The sequence below is a fragment of the Seriola lalandi genome, unplaced genomic scaffold, assembly GCF_002814215.2.
Source record: "Seriola lalandi dorsalis isolate HSWRI2012SDOR001 ecotype SW California unplaced genomic scaffold, Sedor1 jcf7180002054641, whole genome shotgun sequence".
NCBI lineage: Eukaryota > Metazoa > Chordata > Actinopteri > Carangiformes > Carangidae > Seriola > Seriola lalandi.
The window spans coordinates 240,333-263,881 of record NW_019525194.1 but is presented as its reverse complement, the minus strand read 5'-3'; the positions used below and the strand labels follow the sequence as shown (position 1 = coordinate 263,881).

Sequence of the window (23,549 nt, the reverse complement as noted above, 5' to 3'; positions counted from 1 at the left end):
AAAGGTTTGGTTAGAGAAGGTGAATCTCATCCTGCTGTTACAAACTGCCACTTCACAGATTCAGGTTTCCCTACATGTATGAGAGATAATGACCTAAAAACAGAGACATGTTTTTGTGAACTTTCAAAAATGAAAGACTTGGGCGATTCTTAATCTAAATATTTCCACATTAAGAGTTTGGTGAAAATTAGTAAACATAGTCATGCTAAGAAATGTATCAGGATCATTTCTCTCCCTCTTTAATATCCTCTAAACAATGGTTGTCAAGGAGTTGTGAATGTCTTACTACTGTAGGAAATCTGTAATGTAGGTAAAAACTAAAATCTGCTACACAGACAACAAAATGATTCAAATGAAACTGAAAAGAGAAAATCATCCTGATCTGCTGAACTCTTGCAGTCTGTGATGACGGGTCACAACAAGACTTGGCTTTGTATTAAGGGGTCACAAGTCTTCTCTAAACTGCACGACATTCCCTGTTATGTGAATTATACACTGAACGAATCCTGAATGTTGCAGAGAATCTTGTTGCTATTATTCATCTAACAGCCACATTTAAAACCATCGAGTTAAACTGACAGATACAAGCCCGCAGGACATCTGATGATATCTGAGAGCAAACAACCAGAAATCTTTAACAATCAAAACTCCACTCATCAAAATCCACCATGCTGAGTTACTGGTTACATGAGCTGCATGATGGAGACACACACAAAAAAAGGGATGATGTTGAAATGATTGTGTTATTGTTTCAGAACAAGCACATCAGCCACATCAGCACAGGTGATGCTATAAACAAGACAATAATACAAAGAAGAAAGATATTAATGTTGTTTCTGTAATAATATTCATGTGGGTGTTTTTTGCAATTTCATATATCTTGAAAAATAAAAGGGCTGTCTTGATTAAAGGACTCTCACTTTCAAACAGAGAGGCCTCACTGTGCTGCTGAGCTTTTCTAAATATGAACAGACTGAAGTATGAAGCTTTGTCTTTGTCCTCTGTCCCCTTACAGCACTTCCTGTTCCCCAGTGAGGCCCGGGAAGCTTCCTAAGGAACTCCACCTCTGAGAGGAAATGAATTACAACTTTGGTAACCTGCTTCATAATCTGTTGCACAACACCTAATGCCACATATGTCCACATTCCAGCTGCCGCCACGCAGCAGAAAGAGGGGAGAGTTTACTCTGTGGGCACTGAACTGGTGGAACCCCAATAGCCATAAATTATTGACCACATTTCCGCTACTTGGGCCTGATCCTTAAATGCTCAGGATGTTTACTTGCTGACAGGACACTGACACAGTGAGTTGCGTTACTACTGGAGGCTGAGCAGATGTTTCAGTCACAAAGTCTTTAGTGAAATGACAAAACACGTCACATCATGCTCAGTATCGCCACCACCCCTCTCGAACACACTGCACACACGGCACCCTTCAGACTGAAGGCACTCAGGTCTGCAGCTCCACTGAGCCTCGGAGACCGGACAGCACAACAAGGGACAGGAATCACCCAGCATGCACTGCTCAGGCGTGCTGTGAGTCACACGGTTCTGTCTCTGCCGGACAGACGTACCTGCCGTGATACTGTGAGCCTGAGCTGTAGGGATTGGTGGAGAGGGGAGTGGGCGGGGCAGGCTGGGGCTCTGCATGGCCTTTGTCCAGTGGGACGTAAAAATAGGAATTGGTTACCTTTTGGATTGGAGGCAGCCTCTTACTCTCCCTGTGGACTGCGTCTAACGTCTCGATGTGCATCTGAACGATATCTGCAGGGAAGAAGAAGAAAGGATGAAGATGTAGAACAGAGATGACAGATTCCACTGCGAGGTCTGGCGTGATGCTCTCTGCGGTGTCTTGGTGCTTCTGTACCTGGTATCATGGTGTGGAGAGCCTTAAGGTGCTCGTTGGTCACGCCGCTCTCGTTACACACTTTGTCTACGAAGCGGTTAATGAAGCGCACCACAGAGTTGGCCACGTCTGAGCTCTCGGCATCTTCGAAGCCGCTCTCTGTGTCGTAGCTCTCCGCCATGCTGCCTGCAATACTACAAGACAAAAAAACCACCTGCTTTCAACATTTAAGTTTTTAAATTCTCACCAACCTACGTTAGAAAATCACAATCAATACTGTGTGGAATAGTGAGCCCTGTACGAAGGCCGACAGCTGTTTGTACCTGTTAGTGACGTAGCTGTTGCTCACACTCTCCACGTCTCCGATGCCCGAGCTCCTCAGCAGGCGGTTCTTGCTGGTGTCCAGCGGCAGCAGCAGGTAGCTCATCCTGTTGGCGTAGTGGATGGCCTGACTGAACACCGTGCTCTCCTCCTTCTGCACGCGCTCCGTCTGCATTTCCTTGCTCAGCGTTGGCCACAGTCTGTTCTGCTCCGACGCCAGCTCCAGCGCGCTGACCTCTCGTCCGCCCCCCGACCCGTCCTGCTGCTCCTGAGGACGCATCAAAGGAGGGTCATTAATGACCAATCGTCATTTCCTTGCTCACTGCGGTATCATAACTGACAGCTGAGTGCAGCGTGAGCGCTCACCAGGTTCTTCTGCTGATCCCCGTCCTCTGTCTCCAGGTACAGAGCCCTGATGTGGTTCTGGACGTCGCTGTAGAACATGGCCTCCCAGAACTGCATGTTGGTCCACACCATGTGCTCCTGCACGCAGCTGTAGGCAAACTGAGTGATGCCTGCGCCCAGTTTCTGCCAAAGACGAGGAAAGATTTTCATTGAAGAGACAAAACGGAAGAGCCCAGTGACAGACGGCATGAAGGACATCGCACCAACCTCGGACGGTTCTCACTCAAACCTCCTCTCACTCAGTGAAGTGTGATGTACAGTATGAAGATAGGTGCTGGCTTTGTGAGGCTCTTAGCTGGTAAAGCTGAATTATTTGTGGAACATGAAATGACTTTGCTGATGCTGGATATGAACTTACTCTGCAGAAGGCTGTGACCAGTGGAAGCAGGGCGGCTGCAATGCCGTGTTCGTCCATGTGTGAACAGTCCTGAACAGAAACAGATAGAAACACGTCACATCAGACCTGAAGCACTTCTAATGATATGGAAACTTGCAAACCATACGACAGAAATGCATCTAATATTGAACATATGAACTATTCATTGCATTGTATGTGCTTAAAATTCTGTTTGCAGACTTCTGCACGAAGCGTCCTTAAACCATAAATATTCTAACATCAGGAATCTTTAAACAAGATCTAAAAACTACTTCTATTATTTCTCCTTCAACATAATTGAAGGTCAGCTGAAATTACCGAAGCCATTTTCAAAAATGTATTTTTTTAATGATTAAAAAGGAAGAAACAAGTAAATTCAGAAGCATCAAAAATGCTCCTTAGCCTCTGTCTGTCTGAGCTCAGTCGTCATGGCACTGCAGTGATAAAACATTAACCATTAGCACTTCATGCAACAAACGTGCATAGAAAGCGTGTGTCTATGTAGAGAAATAAAATATGACATGCTCACTAGTGTATGCACAGAGGACATTAAATCTAAGTTTGTCCCTCTATGATACTGATTTATGATTTGTAGTTTACAGAGCACATTTGTATGATGAAGAAGAAAAAAAACCCAATTTTATAATGTAATTTCATCTTTATTTGGACTTTGATCCATCTACTTTGAGTAGCTCAACTGGCACTAGTATTTTGAAGTTGCAGTTTGATATGTGAAAATGATAAAGTTGATTTCTTGCACACTAAGAGCAAAACCAACATACTGTAATGTTAGTATGTAGTACAGTGTATCCAGTTCATATGTCGTGTGGAATTAGGACACAGAATATGCCTCGCTCCGTGATTCAATCTCCCATGAAAGTGTAATGAGGTGCAGCTCAGTGTGTGCTTTCACTCTACCAGCCGAGGTGTTGTAGCGTTTTCAGGGTTTACCTGTAAGGTGCAGTTCATCATGCGGACGATGTAGTCGAACTGCTGGTCATCCAGCACAGCTCGGTTCTGTAGGACATGCTGATTGAGCTCCTGGGTCAAACAAACCCTGGCTGCCCGACCCTTCAGCGCCCGCAGTACAGCTGGCATCAACTGGACAGAAGAGACAGAAAAACAATCACATACACAGCCACTTCAAAAATCAGAGAATTAAACAAACAGCAAAACATACAGTGAGTATTCAGGGGACAAGACATTCAAAAGGCCAGAGCTACAAAGGGAGTAGATCTTTCTGTTTAGGCAGCATTTCTTGACAGAATTCATCGAACTGTATGAAACTCCTCTCGCCCTGCAGAGATGCATCACACTCACCTTCTTTGCCTCCAGCATCTTATTCTCAAAGATGTACGTGATGCAGTTCCTGACCACTTCCAGCCTGCGAGCGCTATTCGCCATCACGTTGCCGTTTCTGTCCACGAAGTCTCCTGCGGTGATGAGCAGAGGAAGGTAATCAGACACTCATTCATCACTGCAGCACCGAGCTCAACCCCATTAAACTCACACTGTGAGACAGATTGTCTGAGTCAAAAGTTCACACAGGAAGTTTGAGGTGAAAGGAAAGAAGATCAACTTGGTGTAACAGTTTTACCGAGCAGTTATCGAACCCGACACCTACACCCACCTTACAGCTAAACTCTAGAGTTAGTGTTTCCCACTTTGTGTCTTACCAACACCAACACCATCCTTTATAACCGCAGTCCTCATAATTTTACTCAGTCTATTCTCTTCCCAGTGAGTTTTCTTAAAAGACTTTTTCACATGCTAAGAACAGCACTAAAAACACAGTGTCATCCCCTCAGTCTCATCCCCAGCTCACCCAGCGGGGGCCCGGATGGCACCATGCTCTTGAGCTCCGCCTTGACGACGGGAGGCGCGGTCTTGAGCTTGGCGGCGGCGTGGTCGACGAAGAGCTGCACCGCGACGTCGTCCAACACAGGGAAGGACGTCTGATTCTGTGTAGTGGTCTGGCTTTTTTCAGACGGTCGCTGGACCTTGTGCATCGCCACCGCGGGGTACGGATTCTCCTGGAAGAAGGGAAACACAAGAGAATCACTGGTAAACGTAGAGAAGAGAGGAGGGACAAACTGACGTGACAAGAAAGAAAGTTGACAAAGTTATGAGAGAGAGGGATAAGTCAGAGACAGAAACAGGGCAGGAAAGTTAAAGAGGGAGAAACTTGTGTCAGCGTACGTTTTTGAAGAGCTGCTCGGCCAGCTCCTTCACATGGTTCATGACTTTCTGTGGACAGGTCTCCTCTTGTCGTATCCGCTCCACCTCATTGGCTACCAGCTGTGAACACAGCACACAGAGGTAAAGTCACCTCAGATGCATCTTTCTTCATATCTGAGTCAGTTACGTTCAGCTGCCACCAGATCAACAGTGACGGAGAAAATCTTTCTCAAACCTTTTACAAACTGAGATAAAAAAATAGTGTTCAGGCACCTGCTGTAGAAAGCGGATAATATTAAGCAGGCCCATATTTTGATGGCATCTTGTGCACAAACATACATGCACACAGATGACGTGATAAAGACTCATGCTGATGGTTTTACACTCTTTTGCTGATCAACATTTCGGTGGCAACAATGTGCAAAAAAACTAATAAAAGATTTATTTTATTATTATGATTTAAAAAAAAAGATATATTTTCAGATAAATTGCTAATGTTAGTAAAGTTTATTCATGGTTCACAAATGATCTGTCACAACTATGAGACACTGGTCAGCGTGATAGGCAGCCAATCACTAGTGCTAAGTTGTTCTGCCTGTTAGGAATGACAGTTGGCAGATATAACAGTCAAAGTAACGTATGTGTTCAACAACAAACAAAAAAAAAAGTCAAGTGGTGCATATTGTGCTGACAGACTCACGTCATCAAACAGGTCGGTGGCTCTGTAGGGAGGCCCCCTCTCTGACACGAAACCTGCAAACGCCATGCCGTCCAACACCTTCATGAGGAAGTCGTCCTCCGACAGCGCCCTCTGACCCAGGAAGGCGGCCTGTGGAAACACACATTAGCACTAATCTGATCTGACCGCACGCAATTCTTATGTGTGCTTGTGTGTGTGATCTGATCTGAACATTGTTTTATGAAAAAATACACATCTGATTGGTCTGCAGTGTTAGATGCAGTATCATTCACAGTTGTGGTTTCTTCCTGTACCTTGTGGAAGCGGATCACTGGTTCGGGGTGAATGCGAATGATGTGTAAACACCAGCGATAGCCCTGAAAGAGCCGAGCGAACAGCCACAGAAAGACTCCTCGAATCTCCTTATCCTGAAACAAAAACAAACACAACAGTCGAGTTAGAGGTCCATACACTGTGAAAGTATCAAAGCGCTCAGTCCACAGAGAAATGCACACAGCCTGTATTCAGGCACTGAGCCTTAAAACCAGCCGTCAGGACTTCTGGAGCTTTGTGATGTCACAACAAAGAAGCCCGGCCCACCTGGACCCACCAACCAACCCTGCAGGATTTGGTTCCTTTAAGATTTTACGTGAAATCTGCTATATTTTATTAGATCACTCAGAAAACAGTCAGCCAATCAGAAGACAGGCTCAGAGCGTTTTGGTTCTTAAAACCACAAATATATCTTTTTATGGATCAACACACACACACACACACACACACACACACACACACACACACACACACACACAGACACAGACACCACCGTGGACCGTTTGGATATAACATGTCATCACTTCATCATTTTATCCTATTACACATTTGTGTTAAATTGTGCACGTTTTGCGACGTCTTGACTCCACAGGAATGTTTGCACCAAACCTGAAGAAATTCTCAAATGTGTTTCTCTTACCTGGATCTTAGGTGAAGACGGTTGCGTGGACATTGGGGGGAAGGCATGATCAGCCACTTCCAGCTCTGGATCCAAAACCTACAACAACAGGAAACCACCATCAAACACTGCAGACTACATCTCCCAACCCTTCTACTGTTGCTTGTCTCTGTTGAATGGAATTGTAGTTAATGGAGTCAGTTTTCTCATTGACAGATTGAGCTTTTTTCTGGCTTTAAGGAAAACAAAATCATTCAGACAGAAACAGTTGCAGCTGCAACACATCCAGGTCTAATAATCGCTCAACCCTTAGAAACAGGCTTTGGTCTCAGGGCCATTACATGAATATCCATTCAGCTGACTGTAAGGAGAGCAGAGCAGCTAAGCCCTGGTTCACGGTTGCTGCCCGACAATCTACAGCATCTTCGTTCCCACAGCTCTCACTCAAACCAGCTCTTTCCTTTCCCTACACAAACCCCCTGATCAGTTTTCTAATGTCCGCAATTATCTCTTCTTGTGTCTCGTTTATAAATCTGTGTTGACCGAGGACATAGACCCATAACCCAGTGAACTTCTGTGACTCATTTCCTTACTTCCATCAACACAGAACAATGATTACAACACACAAGAGTCTCCAGGTTAGAAGTCATAAAGCACACAGAGCAGCCAGAGACAGAAACAGTCCCAAACACCAAACACAAGGGAGGATGATCCTTAGATTTCCCAATAAATTCTTTTATTAGACCTGTTTGTTTTTTTTTAGCCTTGTCCTCTTAGGCATTTAGCAGATGCCCCAGTAAATAAGTCACAGTTCAGTGTCTTGCTCGAGGACACTGTGACGCACATCTGCTTGTACAAACACAAAAGCTGCTGTCAGGATTGTAGAAATCAACACATTTTAATGTTACATTTTTAATGGGACAGCAGCTCTAAAACTATGTCTGGAAGATCACTCAGCAGCAAAATGAGGAGTGATTTAATTTAGCTTGGAACTGAATAATATAGTCTAATTACTGTCATCCCTCTCTGGCATGATGCAATTATAAAATGCAGGGAACATAATTAACTCGCAGTCATCTATGGTCTATATACTTGGAAAACATGTTGAACTGTCTTCACCATAGATAAAAACATAAGATAATAAAACAATTAAAAGGATATAATTGAATGCAGAGATAAAAGAAGCGAATGAAGAAGTTGTGCAGAAAGTATTGTGGCTAGATCTCGTGCCTATGTTTTGGAAGATAAGGCAGACAGAGGGATAGAGGAAGAGGAGTGATGAATAAGGTAGAGAAGCGGGTTGCAGGTGGATGGGATGAGAGGAGAAGTCATTTTACCCTGAGGACGGTCAGACATGATGTCATGCACAGCAGTGTTCATATTAAAGTGGATGAACCGGGTATTGTCAATAGGTTCATGATCCTTTTAAAAGAGGAATTTCAAAAAGTTCACTTTTACTGCACAAATTCTTCCCAAACCACACGACCAAGCAACGCTGATGTATTTTTCAGTCGTAAAGAAAGTTGGTTTATGGACTGAGAGAAAAGCTTAGAACATGAGAACAACTAAAAGCTTATTCAAACTCATTCACACATGTGGAAATGTCACTAAAACAGAGGTCACTGACAGGCCACGGTCCAGATCTGGACCAAGACACCATCCTATCCACACCCGGGCGTGTAACCTATAAATTATTGGGGAATCATTAAATTTTGACGGAGCGTTTCTATTTTAACCAGCGCAGCTTTCCTAACGTTAACGGTCACGTGATGCTACTCAGCCAATCACTGTGACTTGAGTCAGTGAGTGAGATACACACACGGAGAGGGACGACATCGAAGAAATCAGTGGGATAGAAGAGGGAGAGACAGAGACAAGGACGTGATAAAGCTGCTCAGCAGCTGAGATGTGAGATGAGACTGTTGGTTTACTAGCTACACTTTTTATTTCATTTTGTAAAATAAAGCACTTTATCATAATTTTTCAAAACCCGTTATTAGTCGGTCCTTATTACAGCTCTTATCTTCCTTGAAATGCTACAAGAACAAATAGTTATCATTACACACAGAAAGTATTACTATTATTTTATAATGGTAATTTTCATCATTTCACTGGACCTTTGCTTGATGAAACTTTGTCTAACTGGACCTCTTTGAATTTTAATTGAATACTCTGTCTGCTCTGTCATTCTCTCCAGCAGCATCCACAGCTGTGGGTTCAAGACCAGTTGCAGAGATCCTGATTAATGTATTATTTTACAGCATGTGTAGTCAGTTTAAATTAATGCTGTACTGATGCATCTTATGTTAACCTCCTTTTCTAACTGCATTGCACTCTCTAAAGACTAAGACAATTAATTATGGAAAGATGAATTCTGCAGTCCTGCTGTGCAGTTTAAATGTAATATACTGTATAATGGTTTGGCTGCTGTAGACATGACTGTATCTAGACTGTTGAAGTAAGAAAATCAGGACAATGCATGTAAGATTAGAAAAGATCTCAGGATCAAATATTATAAATACTGCAAGAGTTCGTGGGAAGAGCACGTCCAGTTTGAAAATCCAGGCATCATCCAAACACACTGGGCATCTCTGAGCTGAGACAGAGAAGTGAACGCCAACTCCGGCCATGCCCAAATAAACACATGCTAACCTCTGCCTCAGTGACATCACAGCTGCAGAGACTCCAGCCCTGCGTTACCAGCAGAGGGAAAACTGTCCTCTGGTTTGTGCCAAGCTTCAGACACGACACTCATCTGTCATTTTACACACAAACAAAAACCAAATAAAATGAATCATGGTGTTTTACACGTGACTGCAATCACAAACAGAGCAGACTATCCAGGAGGGCATGACTAACTTAGGCATCCTAACAGGCATTAAAAGGATTTTCCCACAACTGACCCCGAGCAACCAACCAGAAACAACCAGTTTCATACAGTTTCAGAGGGATTAACGGCCTTTATACTGAATACATTTTGAAAAAACTTTATGCGATATCAGAAGCTTTAATACTGTTTCTGTTTAGGCTCGGAGAAAAGAGTTTTTACAGTTAATCAGGATGGAAACATCTTGATCACACCCAATCTTTAAAACCAGTAAAAGAATAAAATTTAACAAGGGTGGAAATATTTTTTATAGATGATGTCTATAGCTGTAAAAACACTTGAAGTCATTTACAAACAGTGTCATCACTACTAGTTTCTCATGCAGCACGTGAGCTGGCAGAGCAGTGAATAAATAAGAGAGTCAGCTCCCACCATTGAGCAGATGTCAGGGTGTATCTGAGACAGCAATAAACTCTGACCAGACTGCCGACAAGCCCACTATTGTGTGACTAAATAATTATTAATCATATTGTTTTGAATGTGACTGTAATCATAATATTTTATAGTCCCTCCAATGAATTATGTGACTGGGCATCTTATCATAAACTGGGGACTATTTCCTGCAAAAGCTCTGTTGTTATCTACATATACAAGATATTCAATAAAATGAGTAACAAAAAGAACCCACTGTTTAAAAGTGTCCCATCCCATAATTGTACTGAAACATATACACAGTAAACAGCTCCACCAAAGGGAAGCAGGAAAGCAAATTCACACATAGATCAATGGAGTAATAAGCAAGCTGGGAAATCATTTGTTTACACACTTAAAAAGATAAAAAGGTATTTCTGAGAATGGGCTGGCTCTGAGATACTGGAAGGAGCTGAAGCTGCAGGACGCAGTCAAGTGCTTGATATGAGCTGGCATCGTTTCAAGTGCTTGATAGGAAAACAACAGAGCAGTGCAGTGCAGGGACAACACTTGATAGGACATTCTTCACTATGAAGCCTGAAACCGATATGGCTACGGCTGAGCTGGCAGAATACACCGCAGTAGGTGGTGGCAGCTGTGGCTCAGGAGGTACAGCGGGTCATACAGTAATCAACAGGTCGGCGGTTCGATTCCCAACTGCTCCAATTAACTTTTCAAATTGTGCTTGGGTGAGATACAGAACCACAAATTGCCCCTGATGCATCATCAGTGTGAGAATGTGTGTGTACGGTAGAAAAGTGCAACGTGTAGGAAAAAGTGCTGTGTGAACCAAGGTTATAATAATTTGGGATTTTTTATTTCATTTTCACTTTTTCAACTTCAGTTTAGTTTTAATTCTTTTTTTAATCGGGTTTATTCATTGAGTTTAGTTTTTATTCTTTGAAGATTTGAATTACTTTAAGTATTAGTGTTTTTTGTAATATGAGGTATTTGTCAGGGGCGAGATTCATTTAGATGAACCAACTCAAAATAAACGCATCAACAAATTGGATTGTCCAGCACTAGTCGTAAGTACTGCAGCTCTGTGGCTCATTATTGCAGTTAATTAACAATAAAATACTTGACTTCATTAATACAGTGAATGTTTTGGACACTTAATGTGCACATGTACTGGTCGTACGCTGAGACACTTTTTTTTTAAATTTCAGTTAACTAAAATGTTATTTCACATCTAGTTTTTGTTATTTTGTTAGTTTTAGTTAATGATAATAACCTTGGTATGAATGTGTGTGTGAATGGGTGAATGGCTCCCATTTAAAAGCGCTTTAAGTTGCTGATAAGAGGATAGTATATATAAGTATACAAGTGCAGTCTATCAACCATTTGCCATGTAAGCATTTAAAATAAAAACACACAAAAAAACACAAACTTTCCGTTCCACTTGCAAAATAAATGAAATATTTACAGAAATGATAAAAACAATGATTTTCCCACAGAAAAATGTTCTGAATAGGCAAAAAAAAAATCATTTTTTGGTAGAAAACGCCCACTGGATGTTAATGAGATTTCCCAGTGCTCAGTAGTAGTGTGTGTGTGTGTGTGTGTGTGTGTTGTGGGCGTGTTCAGTGTTCTTACCATGGAGAGCGCGGTCTGTGTCTGCTGAAGGAGCGGTTCAGGCAGCAGGGAGATGTGCACACACTCGGGGATTGTCACCGTGCCGCCGTCCAGGTCAGCGATGATCACATCCAACTAAGCACAAAACACACACCCACTTTTCATCTCTGCTTCTGAGACTGTACATAATAGCACATCAGCACGATACACAAGCCGATAATGCAAGAGAAAGACAAACACACACAGGCAGAGGACAGTCATCTCCGTCGACAGCTGCTCATTACATTAAGCTCAAACAACAAAACACACATTCATGTCTCCCCGCAGACAGCAGGAAGGGCTGCCTACGCGATAACCTCCGACCTCCTCGACCCCGACAACTGCTCCTACATTGATGATGGGCGTGTGACTACTGTACAAAACACAGCATCTCGTTGTTGTGAGAAACAATGGCTCCATCAGAGCGGCGCAGTGAGCGGCATGCAGCAGCGCACGGTCAGAGTCTTCATTACACAACTCATCAGGCTTTAATAAGATAGCAGCGAATTATTTTCTTTGATCAAGAGATCTAGACACTACTCATTGTCATTTATATCAGTGTAATTTACCTTGGCAAGGTTTATATAGAACACTGTTAGCAAAAGACAGGTATCAGATGGTACCAGATGGCAGCAGGGGCAGGCTTAATAAAAGACAGATGAACCGTTGCTTAATGGGTCAGTAAGAGTTTACATGAAACATACTCCTCCTACTGTAATCACAACTCAGATCCATTTCAGAGGAGCTGAGGGGTTGATGTATAAGTATATAACAGAGAGAAAAGGTTCATTCAACTGAGGAACAATGTTCTTAACTTCATGTTCTTAAAACTTAAATAAAGAATAACAAGCACCACATTTCTTTCCTGCAGATGTAAACTGGCAGCAGATGTTTCAACTAGTCCATCCTCCACACGGTGCATGCTGGGTTTTTTAAGGATACCGCCTGTTTGTTTGTTGTTGATACATGTGTTGTGTGGAGACGGCTTTTAGTCGTCGAAAACTGGCTGCCAATGTTTTCTGCTGCTTCAGGCTGGTTTCATTTTCTCTTTCCCTGATGTTCCTAATTAAGTGCTCGCTGAGAATAACTGCCTAATAGATGACCAGTTACAGATGAGTATGTGTAATACATGTTTAATGCAAATTCAGGATCGTGAGAGACAGAGACTCCCTGTCTCAGCATGAATAATTTATCTGTACTGGTTCTGTGTTGCTACAGTGACGCAGTTTTCCCAGTAGACTTTATCTTGTCTTATCCCGATGATGTCGTTGTCACATTTGTCTTTCATACTGTAGTGATGAGGACCCACCAGTTCTTGTGTCTCGGAGCGGAAGAATGAATTGACACCAATGATGAAGGGAGTGGGGGTGCTCAGGACCTCTAGTAGTTTTCCCGGTAGGATGGGAACGTAGGTGAAGCTGAGAGAGACACAAAGGGAGAGAGACTTCACATATCAACTGTTGCCCATGCTGTTTTACTCTTTATTTCCACGAGTCACCAGATGAAATATGTTGTGAAAATAAACAAGAGAGTGAGACAACACTGAGAGATGGTGGAAACTCACCTGTATTTGAGGGGGAACATGATGGCCAGCAGTCCACGGCAGGCGTCCGTCAGTCTCTGGTAGCTGCTGGACAAGAACAGGATCTTGTGTTCCGTCAGCGCCGCACAGAACAGATACAACACGTTGATGATGCCTGAGGGAGGAGAGAGCACAGACAGGACATCACTGGCAGTCCAGGAGGTGGAACTCATTCCTTCACATCCTCATACAAAGCTCAAGTTAGTTTTCCAACTGGGTCCTTCATTAAGTACACCTGTATAACCTAATGCAGTCCACTTCTGTCTAATTCTACCTTTACCACACTTAGAGAGATTATCCAACATGTTTATTATTGAGACTTTAGCTAGAGGTGATCCTGTATCACACTGAAAGCTGTTTCCAATTATGTTTGTGAATGTGGCGTACAGAGCAACGCACTCAAGTTCAACACCTCCACTCGCTCAGTAACAAAGATACAGTTAAATTAAAACGTTTAGAACAGTGGCAACAAAAACTGAGCATTAAAAGCTTCCTACAGTTTAAAATTATGCCAAAACTGTTGTTGTGGATTGGATTATATCTGCAGAAGAACCAGCAGCCTGTAAAGTGGCCACTCAGTTTAATGACCTAACAAATTTGGACTGAAGCAATTTAGTCATTTCATTTTATTCACTTATTTGCTTGTATCTATATTATTTTATTATTTTATATTATATCATTTTTTTGTTTGTTAATTTATTATAGCTTTGTAAATCTATTTTAAATCTCTCTTTAAATCTATTTATTGTATCTAATTGTCAGCTTCCTTATTTGTCATTTTTCTTTTTAGTATAGTGTAATTCTAGCTAACATGTCTGAAAAGTGCCATAGAAATAAAGTTTGATTGATTGATGCATAGGTTTAAAAACATGAGAAACAGACCATTTGTTATTGTTAAAAATCTTTTGCTATAAAATGACTCTAACGGTCACATTTGTCACTGGACACCTGAAAACCCTGTTTAGAAATGGGACGGACGTATTAATCCCACATTCTTATTGTTCATACCGAGCTGTCTGAAGAGCTGGGCCACACTGCTGCCGCTGACAGGAAGCGAGTCATTGATGGGAGTCTGGATCACCTGCCGGTCGCCAGCACCTAAAGTTATGGTCCTCTATAGATTAAGAGAGAGAAGGAGAGAAAAGAAAGATTAAAAAACAGGCGGGTGAGAAAATCAGAGAACGAATGGCGTTTCTCAGAAAAACCAGGGTTTGACAGCTCGGTTTAATCACAGTTGTGCGTCAGAGCAGCGTTACTCAGCGACAGAGAGATGGAGAATCCCAGAAGCTTAGCAGGTACACGACAATTAAGGCACAAGCCATTCCACTCCATGCCAACAACCTTATTGCAAAAACAACAGCAGCACCACCACATCAAAGAGCCTTTATGGGAAACTGGAACCCCAGTGACAAAGCAGGTGTCATGCGCAGGTGATTTTCCACTGCAGTCTAATGCAAGCACGAGTGGGAAGGGGATTGGTGAGGGTCGCTCTGTATGGAGGATTCATTTAGAGCCATGAAACATGTCCTGGGATAACTTTTAAATAAAATGGTAGTATTTTTCTAAAAAAAAAAAAAAAAATTACAACAAAAATACAACTCAAGATCTCACATTGGACACACTGGCGTCTGATCTGAACTGATATAACTGGAAATCTACTGCGCTCCAGACAAAAGACAAAGCCAATAAATATTGACTTGTGTGCAGTCTGGATAACAACTGTACCCGAGAGTGCAAACAGAGATGATTAAGACAAATCTATACAGTACAATTACAATCGTTGAGTAAAGCTGGGAGTCTACTGAGACAAGACAACATGACTAGTGAACACGGCAAAGCTCAGGGACATGAAACTGACACTGTGATCATCACTGATAATGTGATCCTCGTTTTATGGGGATTGCGGAAAATCAAAACAACAACAGTAGTTTCATTTTAATCCTGCCAGAGGGTCACAAACCAGTCTGACTGGAGAAGCGATTCGTTTCAGTGGTTCACAGTTGCCCAGTCTGTTTGTCTGCGTGAGGACTGGGCTAGCTGGGAGGGGAGAGGTGCAGCGTTATTTTCTCATGCTCTCTACAGCAGCGATAGCGTCAGCAACCAGGCGAGCTGTTAGCGGTTCAATACTGCGAGTCAACATCTGATCATCCAGTGTGTTCACTTTAGTGTTTCAGATTTGATAATAATGAGCAGTCATGTGGATTCATGTTATTTTACATATGTGGAGAGAAAACTCAGCTCTGACAGGCCGGAGGTTTCCATCATTTTAATTAATGACCACATGGCTCTGATGTAGAATCGTTAACACTTCTCTGAGCTGGACGGCTACAGGCTTTGTTTTGATGGACCAATGGCAAGGTGACTAATTCTTGTCTAAGTATAATCAGTGTGCTCGTCTTTCTTGTCCACGTTCTCCCACTGACTCTCAATACTGTTTTTTTTTTTTATCTTGAGAAACATGAACATTTCTTACAATCCCTCTATAAAACCTCTAATGATATCTCTGTACCTGAAGAGGAGCCAAAACATACTTACCTCTATCTGATAATTAATTGATTTTTACTTTTGGATGTTTTACTACAGAAAGTGTTTGAAACTCATGAACAAAATAATAATACATTCTATCATTGTGTTAATTATGGATGGATTTATCGTGAAAAATTTTCAAGGACCCCTGGGGGTCCCCCGACACCACTCTAAGAACCATTGCTTCAAGGGAGCGTTGGACAGAGAGCGTTCTCTCTGCTGAGAGTTGGATGTGTATGTTTTGCCCACTGATTGGCTTTAGTGTTGGCAGTACCTCAGCCGGCTATTTAGCTAGTTTACTATTCCAACAAATAGGAGAGGTTGTAGCTGATTATACTTATAACAGTTATGATACATTATACATCAGAGCCGTGTAGTAATTAGAATAACAGACTGTCTGGGCCCAGGAACAAAGGGAATGTTATAGTGTTGTTCTTGGCAGGCAGAAATGATAAGTGAGATAAACCACTTTGTGTAGTGAAGGTTGATGGGATTACCCTTTACCTTAACATGTATTTAATACTATCTAAATAACTCTTTCTTGCTCCTCCTCATTATAATCAATTAGTCCAGAGGATGCATCTCGAAGCCTGCTGTTCACAGTACAATGATCTAAAGTGAACTGTAGAATCTCCACTTTATTGCTTTTGTAGTTTCGTTTTCAGTTCCACCACAGAACTGCAGTTGGTTACAAAGGAAACAAAAGAAATGATCAGCATCATGAATCTATGGAGCTGATGCTTGGGCTCGTGCTTGTATCAGAGATGCTGTTTTGGTTTTGTATGTAAGAAGGTTGATCAGCTGTTGGTCACATATTGAGTCTATATTAAAGCATTATGATTGGTTCTCCTGCCACAGGCCGTGTGCAGGGATTGGCTGAGTCGGGGATGGGTGGAGAATAAGGAAGCGAGGAAAAGCTCAGAGCTGATAGGTGGCGAGGGGAGAATGAAGTCAGGCTGGCGTACCAATCTCTCCTCTCTCTCTTCTTGGCCCGGCTACACAAGCATCCAGCAGAGAGAGACACACACACACACACACACACACACACACACACACACACACGCACACACATGCACACACATACACACATACACACACACACACCCCGCAGAACAAGACCCAGGTTAGAAACAACAGGAGTGAGGGCACAGAATGCCCAAAATTTGACAACAACATGACAGTAATGTATCAGCATGGCAAAACAAGTAAAGCTGCACAAACAATGGCATCATGAACATGAACTGCAAGATGAGCGCTGTGTAAAAATATAGGATGAGACACGTGCAAAACAAAGTCAAGCCATCGTTTGACATTCAACAGCGCAGTAACAGCAACAGATGATTCATTTTAGTCCTGATTCAAAAACACAGAGAGAAACCACAGTACAAACAATGGCTCATTCATTTGTCATATAGCAATAATATAATAGTAATAGTGTAGTCCACTGTAGGTCACATTCACCCTACCTAGGTGAGCACAATGATTAGACCCAGTCAAAACAAGGATCTAGCAAACATCCTTACATGGTTCCGAAATGACACAGGAACAACAAGGGGAATTTCTTTTATTTTCGAAACTGAAAACATCTGACCACAGTATAGTTTATCCAACAGCACGTGACTGCTGTTAAACCATAACAGGTACTAAAACTGATACTGGTAACAACAGAGTTCCTGCACTGAAATCACGTTCCAACCTTATACTCACTGACACACCACGGTGATAAGAGCTAACGTTACTCACTGGAGTCCACAGGCTACGTGCCATGTTGAGGATCGACGTGTGTTTGCTCATGTGATCAACTGACAGAGAGTAGCGATGACCTCCTGCAGAACAATCTGCAACTTTTAATTTGAAGTGTGGGTTTTCTCTCCTTCAGTTATGATAACCTGTTCCTCCTACATTAAACTGTCAGAGTGCTTGGCTGTGTGACAGGCGATGTCCAGAAATTGGGATCGGAATTTCCTCTGTCATGTCAATTAATTATAGATGGGAAAATGAACACTTGGCTGTCTACCACACTAAACAGAAGTCATTCCAAACTAGGGGGAAATCTGACATTACCACACTTTCACCACAAACATCATGATTCACCAGGATGTTCTTTACCAGCAAAGGTGCATAAAAAACCCACCGCTCAGGCCACCGCACTGCTCTACTTCAGCATGTCTCAACATATCAGGCCAACAGCCTCAAGTTCACTTCACATTAGAGTTGTGTAAACGACTCTGATAAATATCTGCTGTTGTAACATCCTGCTGGTCAACCTGTCTTAGTCAAACACTTGTAAGCAATCGGTTATTTCACAAGATGCGCGGCAGTGCTGCTGTCAACTGGAACTGGCTAAGGACCTCAGACACACTTTAGTCCCTCAATAGGATTCAATACAATAATCTGCTCTGCTGTCACTGCAGGTGCATTTAGCTCAAATGTTCATGCGTCATCTGACTGTTCAATGAGCTTTTCGATCTCTCACAGCACATTTGCATTTACAATGATAACTTCTAATGTTAAAATAGAGGGCTGCTTTTGTGATGAAGACTAACGCCGGGAACACACTGCCTGCACTGCATGAGCGTGGCAGCTGACGTCACTGAGCTGTTGCAGAGAAGCACATGTGTGTGTGTGTGTGTGTGTGTTGATCACACCGGATGCGTCTCTGCTGCGTTGCTGCTTCAGCTCTGTCTCTGAGTTTGCAGGCAGCTGGAATGTTGGATTTCTTTTCATTATAAATTCATTTCAGATTTTTTTTTTTTTTTTTTACACAAAATGTCACTAAAATGTCTGTCTCCACATGCAGCTGCTCAAATGGTTAAAAAATATATTAGTATTTTTTCATGTCTTTGTCGTATTCAAATTCAGCCTCGACATAGAAACTATAGTGGAAGCTGTCCGTATTATGAAATGTTGCTGGTATGCTGTCAATATGACATCATCAGGTCTTTTCTCTGTCCATTTCTGCTGGGAGACGAGCGTGTTACGTGTGAAAAACAGACTCAGTCGCGAGGCAGTGTGTCCGCTCTAACCTGTTAACGCGGGCACCAAAATGAAAACCAAGACGTTCTGCAACTGCAACACAAACGCCAAGCATCCAGTGTGTTCCTGGCCTAAGCAATGCGTGATGATCGTAGCGCTGCCTTGAATAACAACTTCCCCAACAGGGCTGCTAACATTAGCCTACATTTAGCGTTTCGATGTAGGAACATCCTGCATCAGCTCACACAGCGAATCATTACTGCACGGTCAATGTGCTTGTCATGAACGGGACTTTCCTAACAACAAAAATACAGGATGAAATGTGACTTGGCCTTGGATTTAAGACTAGGTTATGTGTAACTAACAATGATGAAGCCACAGTTAAATCTATTATGAAATGTTGCAAGTATTCCAACTGGCACAGCTATGTAACTCTAACTATTCTTTTCTAGTTCATATTTACATAGAGTCTATGTGGGCCTTTGGAACGCCTGACGGTTACTGGTGCCAAAAGCAGTTTGGTGTGCGACAGTGTTGCCAAGACAATATGTCTAATGGTCGAGATCATTTCAGTGTCACGTTGCCGGAGTCTGTTGTGTGTTTTTGGGCAGAGGCTGACGTGAACAGACGGATTCTGAAGTAATGACAGACATTTAGTGTAGCAGAGAGAAAAGTCCCATGTCATTAAACATTGACTGGAATGTGTGTAAGTCTGTGTTACTCTTTGCAAAGTGGCCTGTCCTCCTCTTGAGCTAGAGGAACAGAACTGTTTGTACTTCAGGGCCCTTAAGGAGCTGTGTGCAATTACAGGTAACATAACAGCTCTACAGTGAAACCACTGATAATATTTAAGTCAGAATCTGTCAGTATGATGAAGAATGATTAAGGAATAAGCATGGCGTTTGGGCCTGTGCGCTGATGAGTGTTTTTATTTTCAGATGTGTGTTAGTGTGTGAGGAGAGCTGTGCATTAGCCTCTGCTGTTTGGGTCTATATGCGTGTTAATACTGATTAGAACTGAGTCTCTCATTCAGACGCTGCGTTGTCCAGTAGGAAGCCATCTGCTGTACCATATGGCCACCCAGCAACTGAACTACGACCTGCACAGCTTCGGGAGGGTGTGTGTGTGTGTGAGCGTGTGTGTGTGTGTGTGTGTGTGATCCAGGTATTACTCATGTTGTGGGGACCTAAATCTGTTTACACAGTCACACTATGGGGACTTGTTTTCCTTATGCAGACAAAAAGCAAGTCCCCATAACATAAATCATTAAATCTGAAGGTGAAGTTTAGGTTAAAGGTCCATATAGTATAAAGGTAGATATCCATGTGTTGTTTGATTATAGATCAGGTCTAGGTTCTATATTAATACTGTGAAAGTATCAAAGTGCTCAGTCCACAGAGAAATGCACACAGCCTGAATTCAGAAACTGAGCCTTAAAACCAGCTGTCAGGACCTCTGTGACTTTGTGATGTCACATCAAAGCAGCCACTGCTCTCAGCCATGCCTCAAGCCCTGCCCACCTGGACCCATCATCCAACCTTGCAGGGTTTGGTTTCTCTAGCCAATCTGAAGAGAGGCTCAGAGCATCATCTCTTCTGATTGGCTCATCGACCTGCTGTTACTAGAGCTCCAGAGAGAAGCCTGAGAGAGGAGATGTAAAACTACACTGAAATGGTTCTTGGTTCTTAAAACCACAAATATATCTTCTTATGGATCAACACTTCAAATAAAACACAGAAGAAGAGGAAAATATGGAGCTTTACATCTTAAGGTGATGACATGTTTTAAGGTTAAGTTTGAGGTTAAGGTTAGGGTTAGGCACGTAGTAGTTATGGTTAAGGTTGGAGTAAGTCTTCAGGAAATGAATGTAAGTCAATGTAATGTCCCCGGAAGTCAAAGAGATGTTCGTTACATGTGTGTGAGTGAGGAAACAACTTGAAAACAATCAGTGTTGTAAAATGCTCATGAATAGATGCAACAAATCAAGTTCATGAAAAATGCATGAGAAGAAAAAAAAAAGAAATGAAATGTTTCAAATGATTAACATGATTCTGTGAAAAATGTTTGATCACAAAACACACAGAAATGAAGGTCAAAAACAGCTGAAGCACCATCAATCACGCATGATTTGAAATGACTGCAAGAAGGAACGCATTCCTCAAAGAAAAGAAAACAACTCTTCTGCTTGATTAACAGAATCAGTAACATCAAGCTGGTTGTTGATTGGTGAAGCTTGCAGAACGGTAAAGTTACCTGGAGACAGGCCAGCAGCCAGTCACAGGCCAGGGCCTGAGGAACCTTGTCTAAACTACAAACTGGGGACTCATCTGTCTGTAACACAGAGGAACCAGTGTACAGTAGGGTGCACAGAAGTGACACACATGGGTTACAACATCTGGAAACCAAAGTGGAAGTTTTCAACTGATGTAGATTCAGACAGAATAGACACTTCCTACTGTTTGTGCACCAAGAGCATGAGTCAGTGTAACAGGGATGATTCATTTACTTGCAAAAAAGAGAAAGAAGTCAATATTTTCTGGAGGCAAAATAACAAAACATGATTCTAACAAAATATATTTTAGAAGTGGGTAAATGATGGAGAGAAAAAAAGAGAGAGAGAGAAAGATGAGAAATAAACATAAAATGTCATGAGAAGTAAGTTGAATTTATCTCAAATGTGCTCTCAAGTAACGCCCAATGCTGGACCTGCTGCTGCATGTTTATGTGTATATGCTTGTGCAACAAAATACCAAAAATACATCTTTTAATCTAAGGAAGTCTGCTGACTCACAACAGTGGAGACTTTTAGCGCAATGAGTTATCTAAAGAGTCTACAGTTGTGTCAAGAAAAAAAACAAGGCTGGGTGCAAGTAACAGTGCCAAAGTATGTGTCTCAGATATGATGTGTTTTTCTGATTATAAATAGAAGGGCCCATACTTCCCAGCTCCATGGCCAACAGTGCATGCAAGATGTGATGATTTGGTCTCTATCTGTTTAAGTGGCACGGATCATCCACAAAGGAGGGTTTGTGTTTAACAAAGCTTTGTACTGAGTGTCTCTCAGAAAAACCCAACGAAAATGAAATAATGCTAAAATATCTGCACTTGTGTTTACAGGATGGATGACTGAGCACTACATGACACTGCCCCTCAGGGACAGAGATGTGCAGTAGAACCAGCTGTGTGAAGAAGATTAGTGACATTTTAAACCTCATTACTCAGTAAACAGTAATCCATCAATTATTTAATTATGCACGTACAAAGACATGTGCATGGAGTTTTGCATGTGCATAATCAAAGTCTCTTACACATGAAGAAAAAACCTCTCCAACGCTAAGATTTTTCTTAAGTAACAAGCTAACAAAAAAAGCGAGTTTAGCGCTAGGTGCTATGCTAGCTGGTTGCGCCAAGCTCTACTTCCCTACAGTGCAAACTGTCTGACAAAGCTGCACTGCTGAACAAGGCATAGGGTCACATACGGAGTGTTTATACCACCCTGCAAAGTTGAACAGCATAGAAAATGACAGAGGAATGGTGTCACAGTTTTGGTCTACATGACAGCCAAGGTCAGGTCTTTGTCTTTTGCCTTTATAGAGTAGTGCAGTTTGTACAGGTGTTTGTGTGAGAAAGAGATGGGCAGTCAGTAGTTTTACCTGAGAGCCTCCAGCGATCGGGATGACACAAGTGAGGAGATTTCCGATCACCGTTTCCAAGGGGACAGACAGGCTGTCTACATGGATGGTGTAGATCAGACCCAGACAGTTCTGTTCGATCAAGAGGGAGGAATGCATTTGTCAACCAAAGGTGTACCACACATCCAGAGAAAGTCTCTCCACTGTAATAACACCATATTTACTTCAGGGCAATATTACTGAAATCTTATCAAAATAATGAAATCCATAACTCTGATTGCTCTTCATTTGGCCATAACACAAAAAGTAAAGAGCTAAACAGTTCAACAGTAACATGTTTTGGTCTAATGTTGTGTTTCAGCCACTTTCTGTGTTCATTCAGAAAAATGGCTGATAAGATAACAACACAATAGAACCAGAAGGGGTGGAGTGACTATAGTATAAAAACTGTTAAGTGTGTCGTACCCTGAACACCTCTGTGTAGTCCAGGCGGGACACCAGCACCAGGCTCTTAGGGGCAAAAACCTTCGCTGGTTGGACGACGGCCAGCTCCTCATCCACTTCATCCACCTCGCTGGCCTCAGCCTTCTGCAGCTAAACACAGAGCAGAGACACACACAGCTGCTGTCACACCAGGCTGAGGTAAACACATCAAATTATAAACCTGGCTTACAACAGAGACACAGGTTCAGTCCCCAGTGTGAGTGCCTCTATGTCGTGCTCTAACAAAAACAACTGGCATTGTTCACAGGTGGTATATAGTAAGTGGGTGTTCATCATGTGTGCACATTAGACAGACTAATCGCACACATGAATCACACAAAACAGCGTCTTCATTGGCACCATTTTTTTGAAAATGTGTGACGTTTCCATCTCTTTTGTAATTGGCGTGATTGGCAAAAAGTATTTATGGGCCCCAAGGTGTCACATGACTACTATGCCAATATACCAGTGAGGGATCATGTCATTGTTGCCACGCTAGCAACTCCAACTGGTCAGGACATCACGCAGCTGACGTCTGTCTCACCTGCGGGTTGTCCAGTCCCTCCCAGAAGGTGAAGCAGGCAGAGTAGTGACGATCCGAGTTGATGTCAGTCAAAACCGCTACAAAGAAGGAGGTAGGCTGCCGCTCAGGAACCAGCTGCCAACCACTGGGCTGACAGAA

The 23,549-nt window shown here is 42.4% G+C and overlaps 1 protein-coding gene across 5 annotated transcripts in view; it reads right to left on the bottom strand.

Moving 5' to 3' along the window:
• Positions 1-23,549, bottom strand: part of sbf1 (SET binding factor 1) — a 65,259-nt gene that overhangs the window by 15,008 nt on the left and 26,702 nt on the right. For 2 of the 5 annotated variants that reach the window (XM_023420402.2, XM_087177741.1), the window contains exons 3-23: positions 23,412-23,549; positions 22,850-22,978; positions 22,406-22,516; positions 21,006-21,083; positions 16,742-16,771; positions 14,259-14,364; positions 13,233-13,365; positions 12,978-13,086; positions 11,651-11,764; positions 6,778-6,855; positions 6,119-6,232; positions 5,826-5,954; positions 5,147-5,245; positions 4,773-4,980; positions 4,268-4,380; positions 3,899-4,048; positions 2,930-2,998; positions 2,533-2,694; positions 2,169-2,434; positions 1,867-2,039; positions 1,690-1,763 (exon numbers count right to left, since the gene is read on the bottom strand). In XM_023420402.2, the coding sequence (XP_023276170.1) occupies positions 1,690-1,763; positions 1,867-2,039; positions 2,169-2,434; positions 2,533-2,694; positions 2,930-2,998; positions 3,899-4,048; positions 4,268-4,380; positions 4,773-4,980; positions 5,147-5,245; positions 5,826-5,954; positions 6,119-6,232; positions 6,778-6,855; positions 11,651-11,764; positions 12,978-13,086; positions 13,233-13,365; positions 14,259-14,364; positions 16,742-16,771; positions 21,006-21,083; positions 22,406-22,516; positions 22,850-22,978; positions 23,412-23,549 (2,583 nt within the window). The remainder of the gene's footprint in view (positions 1-1,689; positions 1,764-1,866; positions 2,040-2,168; positions 2,435-2,532; positions 2,695-2,929; positions 2,999-3,898; positions 4,049-4,267; positions 4,381-4,772; positions 4,981-5,146; positions 5,246-5,825; positions 5,955-6,118; positions 6,233-6,777; positions 6,856-11,650; positions 11,765-12,977; positions 13,087-13,232; positions 13,366-14,258; positions 14,365-16,741; positions 16,772-21,005; positions 21,084-22,405; positions 22,517-22,849; positions 22,979-23,411) is intronic. The other 3 variants (XM_087177740.1, XM_087177742.1, XM_023420403.2) reach the window with 3 other exon arrangements.